The sequence below is a fragment of the Pleurodeles waltl genome, chromosome 1_2, assembly GCF_031143425.1.
Source record: "Pleurodeles waltl isolate 20211129_DDA chromosome 1_2, aPleWal1.hap1.20221129, whole genome shotgun sequence".
Classification (NCBI taxonomy): Eukaryota; Metazoa; Chordata; class Amphibia; order Caudata; family Salamandridae; genus Pleurodeles; species Pleurodeles waltl.
The window spans coordinates 883,321,634-883,334,480 of NC_090437.1; the positions used below are offsets into that span (position 1 = coordinate 883,321,634).

The window sequence follows — 12,847 nt, forward strand, 5'->3', positions numbered from 1 at the left end:
TTCTATACAGTGAATAACATGTGTAATTCATTATGTGTGTGTGATGTAAAGTGCTCAGACACCCTACGGTGGTAAGAGAGGCACTGTAAAACAAATGAAATACGTGTGTGAGAGGGGCTACAGAGAAATGAGAGGTACTGTTAGAGGGTGATGATGAGGTAATCATTGAAGAGCCCTCCAATTAAGATTGCTGTATCCTGGTGCACTGTAAGGTCATCCTCTACTATGCTTTAAAAACGAATAATTAATAAAAATGTGTTGTTGAATGGACGTTTTTTGTGGTTTTTATTTTTCCCCCAAAATCTTCTTTGGAGCAGGGGAATACCAATTGTAGTGGTCCTGCTTGCTCACTAGGCACTCTATGGGGCAGGTCTGACAAAATTTGCCAGGGCTGCTTTGGGTTTCTAGTCCAGCCCTGAATTAGAAGGTCACAGTACTGACAGTGGTGGATCCTATAGTGCCTGATAATGAAGATTTATTCACCTGATGCTTAAACACCAAGTCGGATGTACTGTGCATGCCGCCCCCAAAGACCCCATTCTGCAGCACATGTGGAGCATGCTGTGCTTCCCCAACCATCACATATCCTGTCACCTTCCCCCATGACTAATCCTTAACAAACATCAGCCCAGCTGCTCCGATTTAGCATCTGCTGGGAGCGGGTTGTAATTGGGAATGGAACTATCCTCGATTCTGTCCTAGCCAAGCTTATTTTGAACCCGTTAATTTTAGGTTTGCATCGGTATCCCTAATTCAGGGATAAAAGCTTGTAGTTGCATGGTACATGAGTACAGAATCCGTGAATGTGGAACCTCTGCCTGTGGCACTCCAGTCGTGGCCTCAAGATGTTAAATATTGAGGATGAATGAAGCTGCTGAGCTATATATACAGATATATTCTGATGGACGTTGGATAAGCAAAAAAAATATTTCAAAGTACTTTGCAAAGCTTTATTTATTTATTAAACTGCTGATCAAGGTAAATGGAAAAAAACATTAAAAAGTGACTTATTTTCTGTGTACATATAGCTTCACATTATACTGTTTTGCTTAAATAATTTAAATCAGATGCAATGTATCTTTTGATGACTTTCTTCCATCAGTTTTAATTTGTAAGCAATTGTCCCTGAAGTGTAGAAATCTAGAGGACAAACAAGCACATTATGATGTGTACACAAGCGATGATGTGGATCAAATTTAATGTATTTGTTTCATTGCTACCTAATGGAAAATAAATACTGATATACTTTCTAATACCTTGCATTTGGTTTCTAATTAGTTGCAGTGATTTATAAAAGTAATTCATTTTCTGAAACATCAGCTGCTTAATTTAAACAATCTTACACTCTTGTATTTTTTCATTTAGGGGTTCCTACTCCAAGCTCGGAAATCCTTCGGCATACTCTCAATATGCTTGTGCGTGAGAGAAAAATCTATCCAACACCAGATGGCTATTTCATTGTGACGCCACAGACGTATTTTATAACTCCCACTCTTATAAGAACTAACAGCAAATGGTATCATTTGGATGAGAGGATACCGGACAGGTCTCAGTGTACCTCTCCACAACCAGGAACTATAACTCCCTCACCGTCAGGCTGCATCAGGGATAGGACTCTATCCAAAAACCACTGCGACTCTTGCCATTGTTGCAGGGAAGATATGCACAGCATGCATGCTTCTACTCTACAGAGGAAATCACCAAAAGATTGCAAGGATTCCTATTGCCCCCCATCTATGTGCCAGGTACCACCCACTGAAAAAAGTAAAAGTACTGTAAATTTTTCATACAAAGCAGAAACACTAACTAAGTCGAAGGATGGGGACAAGCCCCCTAAAAAATTTGGACTGAAATTGTTTAGACTTAGCTTTAAAAAAGATAAGACGAAACAATTGGCTACATTTTCAGCTCAGTTTCCACCTGAGGAATGGCCCTTAAGGGACGAGGACACCCCATCAACCATACCAAGAGACGTGGAGGTAGAAATTATTCGCCGTATTAATCCAGATTTGACTGTTGAGAATGTTGTGAGACACACTGCACTAATGAAACGACTTGAAGAAGAAAAAGCGCAGCGAAGCAAAGCAGGATCCTCAGCCCATCATAGCAGCCGAAGCAAGAAGAGTAGGAATCATAGGAAAGCTCATGGAAAATCTCGGTCACACAGCAAAACAAGGGCTTCCAAAGCTTCGGATGGCTCACACCTGGATGTACCTGGGGAAAGAGAATATGAGTTCTACAATCCCCGAATCCGTTCTCCACGGGAAGGCTGTTTCATCATGGAGCGCAAGGGAGGAGATCATTTTATTGTGCATAGTAACCCTAACATAATTGAATCACATTTTCCAATAACTCCAGAATGGGATGTATCTGGTGAATTGGCCAAAAGGAGGACAGAGATGCCTTTTCCAGAGCCTTCTCGTGGAAGTTCACACTCAAAGGTCCATAGAAGTCATAGCCATACACAGGACAGAAGGTCAAGGAATGAACGATCAAACAAAGCAAAAGAGAGATCTAGGTCAATGGATAACTCTAAAGGTCCATTGGGTGGGACGTCTTTGGGTACACCTGAAGATATAGTTGAAGGCTTTAGCCCTGATGATCGGACACCTAGCCTCTCCTATATCGATGACAATACTTTAAGACCCTCACAGACACTTACACATGAAAGAGTATTAATGTATAAAGAGGCATGCACGCCTGATTTAGGTAACGGAATTGTAGAAACTCCCAATTCTTGTAACTTTATTGAGCAAGACATGCCCCCAGAAAGTGTGCCATCCTACAGCGATCTGAATGCATGTACTGCAAAAGTGGTGGCTGATGACTATTTTCAGTGTAATACTTCAAGTGAGACTATTCTCACTGCTCCTTCCCCAATGGGGAAGAAGAAAGAGGAGTATGAAGCACTGACATTGTGTGATGGGATAAAAAGACTGTCACCTTGTGATAGGCAGCCACAGCACCTAGCCAGAGAACCCCTACACATAGCCAGAGAATCTCAGCACACGCCACGTGAATCTCAGCACACGCCGCGTGAGCACACGCCGCGTGAATCTCAGCACACGCCGCGTGAATCTCAGCACACGCCGCGTGAATCTCAGCACATGCCGCGTGAGCATACGCCGCGTGACTCTCAGCATACGCCGCGTGACTCTCAGCATACGCCGCGTGAATCTCAGCATACGCCTCGTGAGCACACGCCGCGTGAATCTCAGCATACGCCTCGTGAGCACACGCCGCGTGAATCTCAGCATACGCCTCGTGAGCACACGCCGCGTGAATCTCAGCATACGCCCCGTGAGCACACGCCGCGTGAATCTCAGCATACGCCCCGTGAGCACACGCCGCGTGAATCTCAGCATACGCCCCGTGAGCACACGCCGCGTGAATCTCAACACACTCCTCGTGAGCACACGCCGCGTGAGTCTCAGCACACGCCTCGTGAGCACACTCCACGTGAGTCTCAGCACACGCCGCGTGAATCTCAGCACACGCCTCGTGAGCACACGCCGCGTGAATCTCAGCACACGCCTCGTGAGCACCCGCCTCGTGAATCTCAGCACACACCTCGTGAACACACACCGCGTGAATCCCAGCACACACCACGTGAACCCCAACATATAGGCAGGGAACTTGGAGATTATAAAGAGGAACCCTTGAAATTGCCAAGTTGTGGTCCAGCTTCTATATTGTCTGGTCAAGCTCCCGAGTTAGTTGCAAATGGACGATTAGTGCAACACCATAATGCAGACTCTATTAGCATTGACAAAAGGAAAGAATTATTTAGTAAAGATACTCTGTTCAAACCTCTTCATAATACTTTGTCTGTGAACAGTTTTCACAAGCCTCTAGTGCCCTTGCTCAAATCCCTCCAAAAGACGCCCACTGACACACTGCCAATCAGCTGCGAAAACTTTGAGCAACCAATCATCACCTCAGTTACTCCGACATTGCCGGTCTCGCAGCGACAGCAAGAGACCTCTGGTAACCAGGAAGCCTCATTTGACTATTACAATGTTTCTGATGATGACGAATCTGAAGAAGGGACTCAAAAGAATGTCGAGGAGGAAAAGAATAGGGACGATGTAGGTACAATGCAATGGTTGCTTGAGCGAGAGAAAGAAAGGGACCTACAAAGAAAGTTTGAGAAGAACCTAACACTTCTCAATCCAAAGGAGACCGAAAACAGCAGCAGCCAGAGAGCCAGTCATTCAGCTCGACTGGACAGCATGGACAGTAGCAGCATTACTGTAGACAGCGGATTCAATTCACCACGGTAAGAACACTTATATATTTTGGTAACTTAGAGATAAAACAAAAAAGTAACTGTTTTGTGGAATTTGCCTGTCAAAGATTGCTCCTTAAAATTGAAATTTATGATGTTTTTTACATAAGGGTACAAAGTGAAACATGATGGGTTTGCTAGCTGTAATTGGCGAAAAACAAAGTGTTTTTAGTAGCCCTACAACACTGAGCTATTGGTACACGGTATGTTTAGTTTCAGAGCTGACCAAGTGTTCTTTGGGAACATAAACGGCTATATGTGTGTATATATATATATATGTTCGATGGCATGCAGATACACATGCTGTGCATTAGTCCACCATCTAGTGTTGGGCTCGGAGTGTTAGAAGTTGTTTTTCTTCGAAGAAGTCTTTTCGAGTCACGGGATTGAGTGACTCCTCCTCTTCGTTCCATTGCGCATGGGCATCGACTCGTAGATTGTTTTCTTTCCGCCGTCGGGTTCGGACGTGTTTCCTTTTGCTCCGAGATTTCGATTTGGAAAACTCTCTTTTCATTGATATTGTATCGATCGGGTTCATAATCTTTCATCGACACAGCACTACCATCGAGAAAACAACTTTGTTCGCCCTTCGGTGCGCGCGCGCCCAACTCGGGCCTATTCGACCGAGTGGAAGCCTCATGGACCGGACTACATTCAGATTCTATCCTCGGTGCCACACGAAGTAACCCGTATACAGACCAGCATCTGGTTTGCAACCTCTGCCTTGACCCAGACCATCAGGAAGAAAACTGCAAGGCCTGTTGATCCTTCCGATCGAAAAAGACGCTTAGAGACAGAAGAGCAAGAAGGCTCGAAATGGCGTCAAGGGGCCGGGGACATCTCGACTTGGAAGAGGAAAAGTTGATGCAGACTGCAGTTTTGGTTTCAGATTCCAAGTCTGAGCAGGAATCAGACGAAGTCAGACCAGTCACAGCAGGACAAGATTACGGGGTGAGTACGTCAGCCCCTGCACCCTCACAAAAGAAAAAACACAAGGCCTTGGGTACGCCACTGCCGGAAGACCATGGCTCGGCCTGAAAAAAGACTGTTGGTGTACAACTTCCCAGTTTGGCACCGAAAAACGCTACTCCTCTGAAAACATCGGAGACAACTAAGAGCTCCATTTCAGACTCCACTAAACACCACTTTTCGGAGTTGAAAATTAGAAAGCCAGTTTCGGAGCCGAAACCTTTGTCCTCTTCATCTATTTCGATCCCGAAAAAGCACGCTTCGGAGCCGAAAAGGCCAACTTACACAGAGGAGCATGGACTTTCAAAGAGACTTAAAGAAAGCCACAAAACCTCTGAAGAGGAGTTAGAGGTACAACCAATTCTAGAAAATATGGATGAAAGACAATCCAGGATCCACATCCATAAGGAAACATGGAGAATTCTGACAGCACCTTCTTTAAAAACAAAGAGGAAGCTAGCTTTTCAGGAGGAATTGGACACTGCAGCCTCCAGCTAAAGTGCCAAATCAGAAGGAGAAACCACCACCTCCTCAATCTTCTCCTCCTCGCTCTCCTCTTCATTCTCCCCACCTACCTATCTCTCCTCCTACCAGCCCTACACCAGTGCAGTCACCCACTTATTCTTACGATTCACAACAGAACAATGTGGATCCATGGGATCTTTATGACCCTGATCCCATTCCAAGTAACGATCCAGACAGCTATCCCTCTAAACCATCACCACCTGAGCATAGTACTGTCTATAATCAAGTCATAGCTAGGGCTGCAGCATGTCATGGTGTTACCATGCATACAGAGCCCCTAGAAGAGGATTTCTTATTTAACACTCTATCCTCAACATATTCTAGGTATCAATGCCTCCCGATGCTCCCAGGCATAGTAAAACATGTGGATCAGATCTTTAGCGAACCAGTTAAGGCATGCATCGTAACACCTAGAATAGAGAAGAAATATATACCTGCTCCCTCTGTCCCTGATTATATCACTCATCAGGTACCTCCTGATTCTGTGGTAGTTAGCGCTGCCAGGAAGAGAGCAAATAGTCAATCATCAGGAGATGCACCCCCTCCTGATAAAGTGAGCAGGAAATTTGATGCTGCAGGGAAAAGAGTTGCGTCCCAGGCAGCAAATCAGTGGAGGATAGCCAACTCGCAAGCACTACTAGCTTGCTATGACAGAGCCCATTGGGACAAGATGCAGGACATAATACAGCATCTCCCCAAAGAACACCAGAAAAGGGCACAACAAGTAGTGGAGGAAGGGAAAGCCATTACAAACAATCAAATAAGATCTGCCCTAGATGCAGCAGATACTGCTGCTAGGAGTGCCAACACTGCAGTCACTATACGCAGACATGCATTGCTCAGATCTTCTGGATTCAAGCCAGAAATACAGCAGGCTGTGATGAACAGGCAGTTCGACAAAAAACATCTTTTTGGGCCAGAAGTAGACACAGCCATAGAAAAATTGCAAAAGGACACAGCAAAGGCAATGGGTGCTCTCTACTCTGCACCATATAGGGGTCCTTTCATAAACCTCAGTTTCAAGGTGGTTTCAGAACACAGCCCTTAGAGGCATCTACCTCGCAGACAAAGCCAGCCTACCAACTGCAATATCAATGTGGTAGTTTTAGGGGCACATATAGAGGACAATATCCCAGGAATAGACGGAAATTTCAGGCCACTAAGCAGCCTCCACAGCATCCAAAACAGTGACCTCCATCATTCCCTTCCACACCACACCTCTCCTGTGTGGGGAAGACTACAACAGTTCCACACAAATTGGCAAAATATTACCACAGTCAACTGGGTGTTGTCAATTATCCGCAATGGTTATTCCCTAGAATTGATAAACACTCCTCCAAATATTCCACCAAGGTCACACAAACTATCCACAGAACACACAATTCTGTTACAACAAGAGGTCCAATCTCTACTACTCAAACAAGCAATATAAATGGTTCCACAGTCTCAAATAGGAACAGTAGTGTATTCACTATATTTACTAATTCCGAAAAAGGATGGCACCCTCAGGCCAATATTAGATCTCGGGCCTCTCAATCTTTACATCCTGTCAGAACATTTCCACATGGTAACTTTACAGGATGTCATCCCACAATTACAAAAACAAGACTTCATGACAGCCTAAGACCTCAAGGATGCGTATTTTCACATACCCATCCATCATGCACACAGAAAATATCTCAGATTTGTCATTCAAGGAAAACACTACCAATTCAAAGTGTTAACCCTTAGCGCTGTTGTTATTCCAAAGGGTTTCACAAAGTGCTTGGCAGTAGTAGCAGCCTGCCTAAGAAGACGCATATACATGTCTTTCCATATCTAGACGATTGGCTAATAAAATCAAACAGTCAGACACAATGCCAAAATCATACGTATTATGTATTACAAACCTTGCACACACTAGGTTTCTCAATAAACTACCAAAAATCACACCTTCAACCAGCACAAATACAACAGTATTGGGGTGCAATACTAAACACTCAGCAGGCTCTAGCATATCCAAATATACAAAGGATACAAGCGTTCCAAGATATAATCACACAAATACAAACAAATCAACAATACACTGTCAGATCTGTCATGAAAAGTTTAGGAATGATGGCATCATGTATTGCAATTGTACCACACGCAAGACTAAACATGCAGCCCTTACAACAGTGCCTTGCACAACAATGGTCACAGGCACACAGTCGACTTCAAGATCTAGTGTTGATAGACTGCCAAACATAAATGTCCCTTCAGTGGTGGAATTCCACAAATCTAAGCAAAGGGCGGCCATTTAAAGACCCTGTGCCTCAGACCATAATTACAACAAATGCATCAATGATTAGTTAGGGAGCTCACCTAAACAATCACAACATTCAAGGGCAATGGGATGTCAAACACAAACAGCTACACATAAACCACTGAGAGTTATTACCTGTCTTTCTAGCACTCAAAGCTTTTCAACCTCTTCTCACACAGAAAAATGTTCTTAGAAAAGCAGACAACATGACAACCATGTATTATCTCAACAAACAGGGAGGGACACATTCATACAACTGTCCCTTCTAGCCCGAAAATTTGGAAATGGGCAATCCACAATCAAATTCATCTATTGGCTCAATACATTCCAGGGATAGACTATCGGTTGGCAGATATCCTCAGCAGAAATCACCAACAAACTCACAAATGGGAACTCCACCCTCAAGAACTTCAAAAATACTTTCAAACGTGGGGAACTACAAACATAGACCTTTTCACAACAAGAGAAAACACAAAATGCCAATCAAAGGGGAATGCTCTATGGATCAATTGGTCAGGGATTTTTGCATATGCTTTTCCCCCTCTCCTTCTGTTTCTAGTTAACAAGTTGCGTCAAACTTCACTCAAAATGATACTCATAGCACCAACATGGGCACGTCAACCGTGGCACACAACATTATAAAGATCTGTCCGTAGTACCACACTCCAAACTCCCATCCAAACCAGATCTGTTGACACAAAACAGAGGCCAAATCAGGCATCCAAATCCCAAGACACTCAATCTAGCAATTTGGCTCTTGAGGTCATAGAGTTTGGATATTTACAACTCCCATCAGAATGTACGGAAGTTATTAAACAAGCGAGAAAACCCACTACTAGACGGCGCTATGCAAACAAATGGAAAAGGTTTGTATATTACTGTCAATCCAAAAATATACACCCTCTTACAGCATCAATACAAGATATTGTATGTTATTTACTTCATTTACAAAAATCAAACTTGGCATTCGCTTCAATAAAGATTCATCTTACTGCAATTTCTGCATATTTACAAAATATACAACATATCTCTTTATTTAGAGTTCCTGTCATTAAAGCATTCATGGAAGGTTTAAATCGCATCATTCCACCAAGAAAACCACCAATTCCTTCTTGGAATCTAAATATAGTGCTCACAAGACTCATGGGACTACTATTTGAGCCTATGCACTCCTGACAAATTCAATTTATAACATGGAAAGTTGCCTTTCTAGTGGCAATTACTTCTTTAAGAAGAGTAAGTGAAATCTAAGCCTTTACTCTTGAAGAACCTTTCTTCCAAGTACAGAAACATAAAGTTGTACTAAGAACAAATCCAAACTTTCTACCTAAAGTGGTATCACCATTTCATATAAATCAAACAGTGGAACTGCCAGTCTTCTTCCCACAGCCAGATTCTGTGGTAGAGAGAGCTCTACATACATTAGACATCAAAAGAGCTTTAATGTACTATATAGACATAACTAAACCGTTTAGAAAGACTAAACAACTATTTGTCACTTCCCACAAACCTTATACAGGGAATCCAATATCAAAACAAGGTTTAGCACAATGGATTGTACGATGCATCCAAACATGCTATATTAAAGCAAAACAGCTTTTTGTTACTCCTAAATCACACTCTACAAGGAAAAAAGGTGCATCAATGGCTTTTTTAGGTAATATACCAATGGCTGAAATATGTAAAGCAGCCACATGGTCAACACCACATACATTCACTAAACAGTACTCTGTGGACGTATTATCACGACAACAAGCCACAGTAGGTCAAGCTGTTCTAAGAACGTTATTTGAAACAACTTCAACTCCCACAGGCTAACCACTGCTAATTTATGGGAGGACAAACTGCTTTGTAGTCTATGCACAGCATGTGTATCTGCAGCTACACATGCCATCGAAGGAAAATGTCACTTACCCAGTGTATATCTGTTCGTGGCATGTTCTGCTGCAGATTCACATGCACCCTGCCTCCTCCCCGGAAGCTTGTAGTCTAAGTTATAAACATTTGTACATATGTATATACATTTATATTAGCATGGACAGCTCTTACTTTATACCTATATACTCCTATTACTTCTTCCTTTACCCTCTGCGGGAAAACAATCTAACAATGGAGTCAATGCCCATGCGCGATGGAACCGAAGAGGAGTCACTCGATCCCGTGACTCGAAAAGACTTCTTTGAAGAAAAACAACTTGTAATACTCCGAGCCCAACACTAGATGGTGGACTAATGCACAGCATGTGAATCTGCAGCAGAACATGCCACGAACAGATGTACACTGTGTAAGTGACATTCTATATATATATATATATATATATATATATATATACACACAAACAAATTGGTCCACCTTTTGGCACGCTATTACATGCTGGTGCAGATTTGAGGAATGGACCTTTCCTCCCACAAATTCGAAACAAACAGCTAATAAAAACTGCAGTGCTGCACTCCAGGAGGAAACTTCTTTTTCTCTTTTTCCTTTATTGCAGTCAAAAAATCACCATCCATCACCACTGACGCGTTTCGACCAACTGGTCTTGATCACAGTACTGCAGTTTTTATTAGCGGTTTGTTTCGTATATATGTGTGTGTGTGTATATATATATATATATATATATATATATATATATATATATATATATATATATATATATATATATATAGAGATAATAATACAGTGGCCAGTACCTTTAAACGGCATACATTTTACAGCAAAGAGGTAGAGCACATGCACCAAAGCGTAACTCACCGTCACATAAATAACCAACCAGCTATGTGCCTCAAAGGGTGAAAGTTAATAACTTTTGTTTTAATCCTGCATGTATTTGTGTTTTGATGTCTGTTTTGATACTTTGATCCGATTTAGGTGCTCCGAGTTTCACTTTTGTTGCTTCTGCCTGTTACTGTGAAGGACAATCTTTGGGTTTTGCTAATACTTCCCCATCATTTTTCTTAACTCAATACTATGCTGACGTCTTTCTTTGTGTATGCAAAACGTTAATATGAGCCAAAAATACTGGCTTTAACTTTGACGTATATTTCTTTACCTGGGACCATGCTGTGACATTCTGAAGATTTCTAGATGTCTTGGTTTGCCACATTTGTAACTAAAGGCCTACCTGTATATGCTTTTGTTTTTCTGAAGAGATCTTTGAAGGAACTCGATGAAAATTGTTTTTCTCTTTTAAAATGTAGTAAGCACGGCACTATAAAGTACAGTGTATTATCAAATCAAAATTTAAATTACCACTGGGATCTTTCCTTGAGTCTCTGAAAAAGTTTAAAAGCATAACGGGGTTATGAGAAAACATTTTCATTTAGTCAAATTTCCTGCTACATGAGATGATAGCGCTTTGTTCATTTTTAAAATTTTTAGTTAAGATTTTTTTCCAACTAACATCTTTCTTAATCTGCACAATTTGGCAGAAATAGACGGCGTTCCTGAGCTGCTTAGTGGAAGTAACTCAGTTATTCTTTGGACCTACATTTAGGTTTTACACTGGCCTCCGCCTAGTACCACGGAAAGCTATGTACATTTTCTCTCCCCAGAATTATCTACATCCATGGGATAACATTTGGATCATTGTCTCCTCCTGTAGATTTGACCAAGCAAAACCAAGGCTCTGCTCATCAGGATGCACTGTTCAGTGGACCTGAAGGTGCCTTGTCTGATATGGCGGTAATGCTATGCAACATATTTGACAGGAAGCTTCAGAATTTCAGAAGCAATTTCAACTAGGCTTCTGTGTGGTATCTGTCATCTGCCACGTGATCACCTCTGGAAGTAATGATGGAAAAAGCTGAAAAGAAATAAAGCCCACTAACATTTCTCAAAAGCTGTTGGTGTGGAAATAAATTGATGTGAAACGGAATGGTGTGCAGCTATTTAAGGTGTGCATGCCATAGCCCGCTTTCTGATGTATTATGAGTGTAATTCAGGTAAATACAGAGGCTTTGCTCGCAAGTGCAATTGCTTTCCTTTGTTCACATTTTTAAACTTTATTTCAAACAAATTATCTGTACTTTTTAATTAATGCAAACCACTAGATAAATGCAGAAGAGAAGGTAAAAACGGACTTCACGGAGGTCGGGGCAAAATTAAATGCCCAAAGTAAAGGCTGAATCTTCTTTATTAATTTTATTGCAGGGAACATGATATTCGGAATGTCAATTTTTCAGTATAATGCCATAGGATATATTTTAGTAAATAGATAATTATTTCTAAACTCGGTAGTAGGCTGATCATCTGGGACAACGTTTGCATTTCTAGTAGATTTCACAATGCCCTGGAGAAAAGAACAGTGATCCCTCATTGGTGATTTGATGATTATATGGTGACTTTAGCTTATGTGAAAATGCTCATGCTAATAAATCAACCCAGCTTTTTTGAGTTATTTGAGCTATTGAGACATCAGCCATTTAGCCTATATTATTTACAGGCTACTCATTGGACCATGTTTTTGCTCGAATTGTGTTACTGGATGTTAAAAAAAAAATATCCCAACCTTGCTATGTTCCTGCTGCAGTTGTATTCTTCTTACTCCGCATTAGCCATAACTGTGAGGCCTCAGCATGAGAAACTGCTCTTGAGAAAATGCATTGATGTTTCATATGAAACTGGCTACGGCTCAACCTTTTTTTGCCCATTTGTCAGTTCAGTATAATCTTTAGAACATGCCATAAAATTCAGTAAAGAGAGCAGCTTCTACCCACATAAAATGTCTTCAGTCAGTTGAAAGTTTTTCAGAGTTCGTTCCTCATGTGTATCAAGGTATCTGT

The 12,847-nt window shown here is 41.8% G+C and overlaps 1 protein-coding gene across 4 annotated transcripts in view; it reads left to right on the forward strand.

Moving 5' to 3' along the window:
• Nucleotides 1-12,847, forward strand: part of STOX2 (storkhead box 2) — a 410,255-nt gene that overhangs the window by 374,156 nt on the left and 23,252 nt on the right. For all 4 annotated transcript variants that reach the window (XM_069199355.1, XM_069199362.1, XM_069199370.1 and 1 more), the window contains exon 3: nucleotides 1,366-4,279. In XM_069199355.1, the coding sequence (XP_069055456.1) occupies nucleotides 1,366-4,279 (2,914 nt within the window). The remainder of the gene's footprint in view (nucleotides 1-1,365; nucleotides 4,280-12,847) is intronic.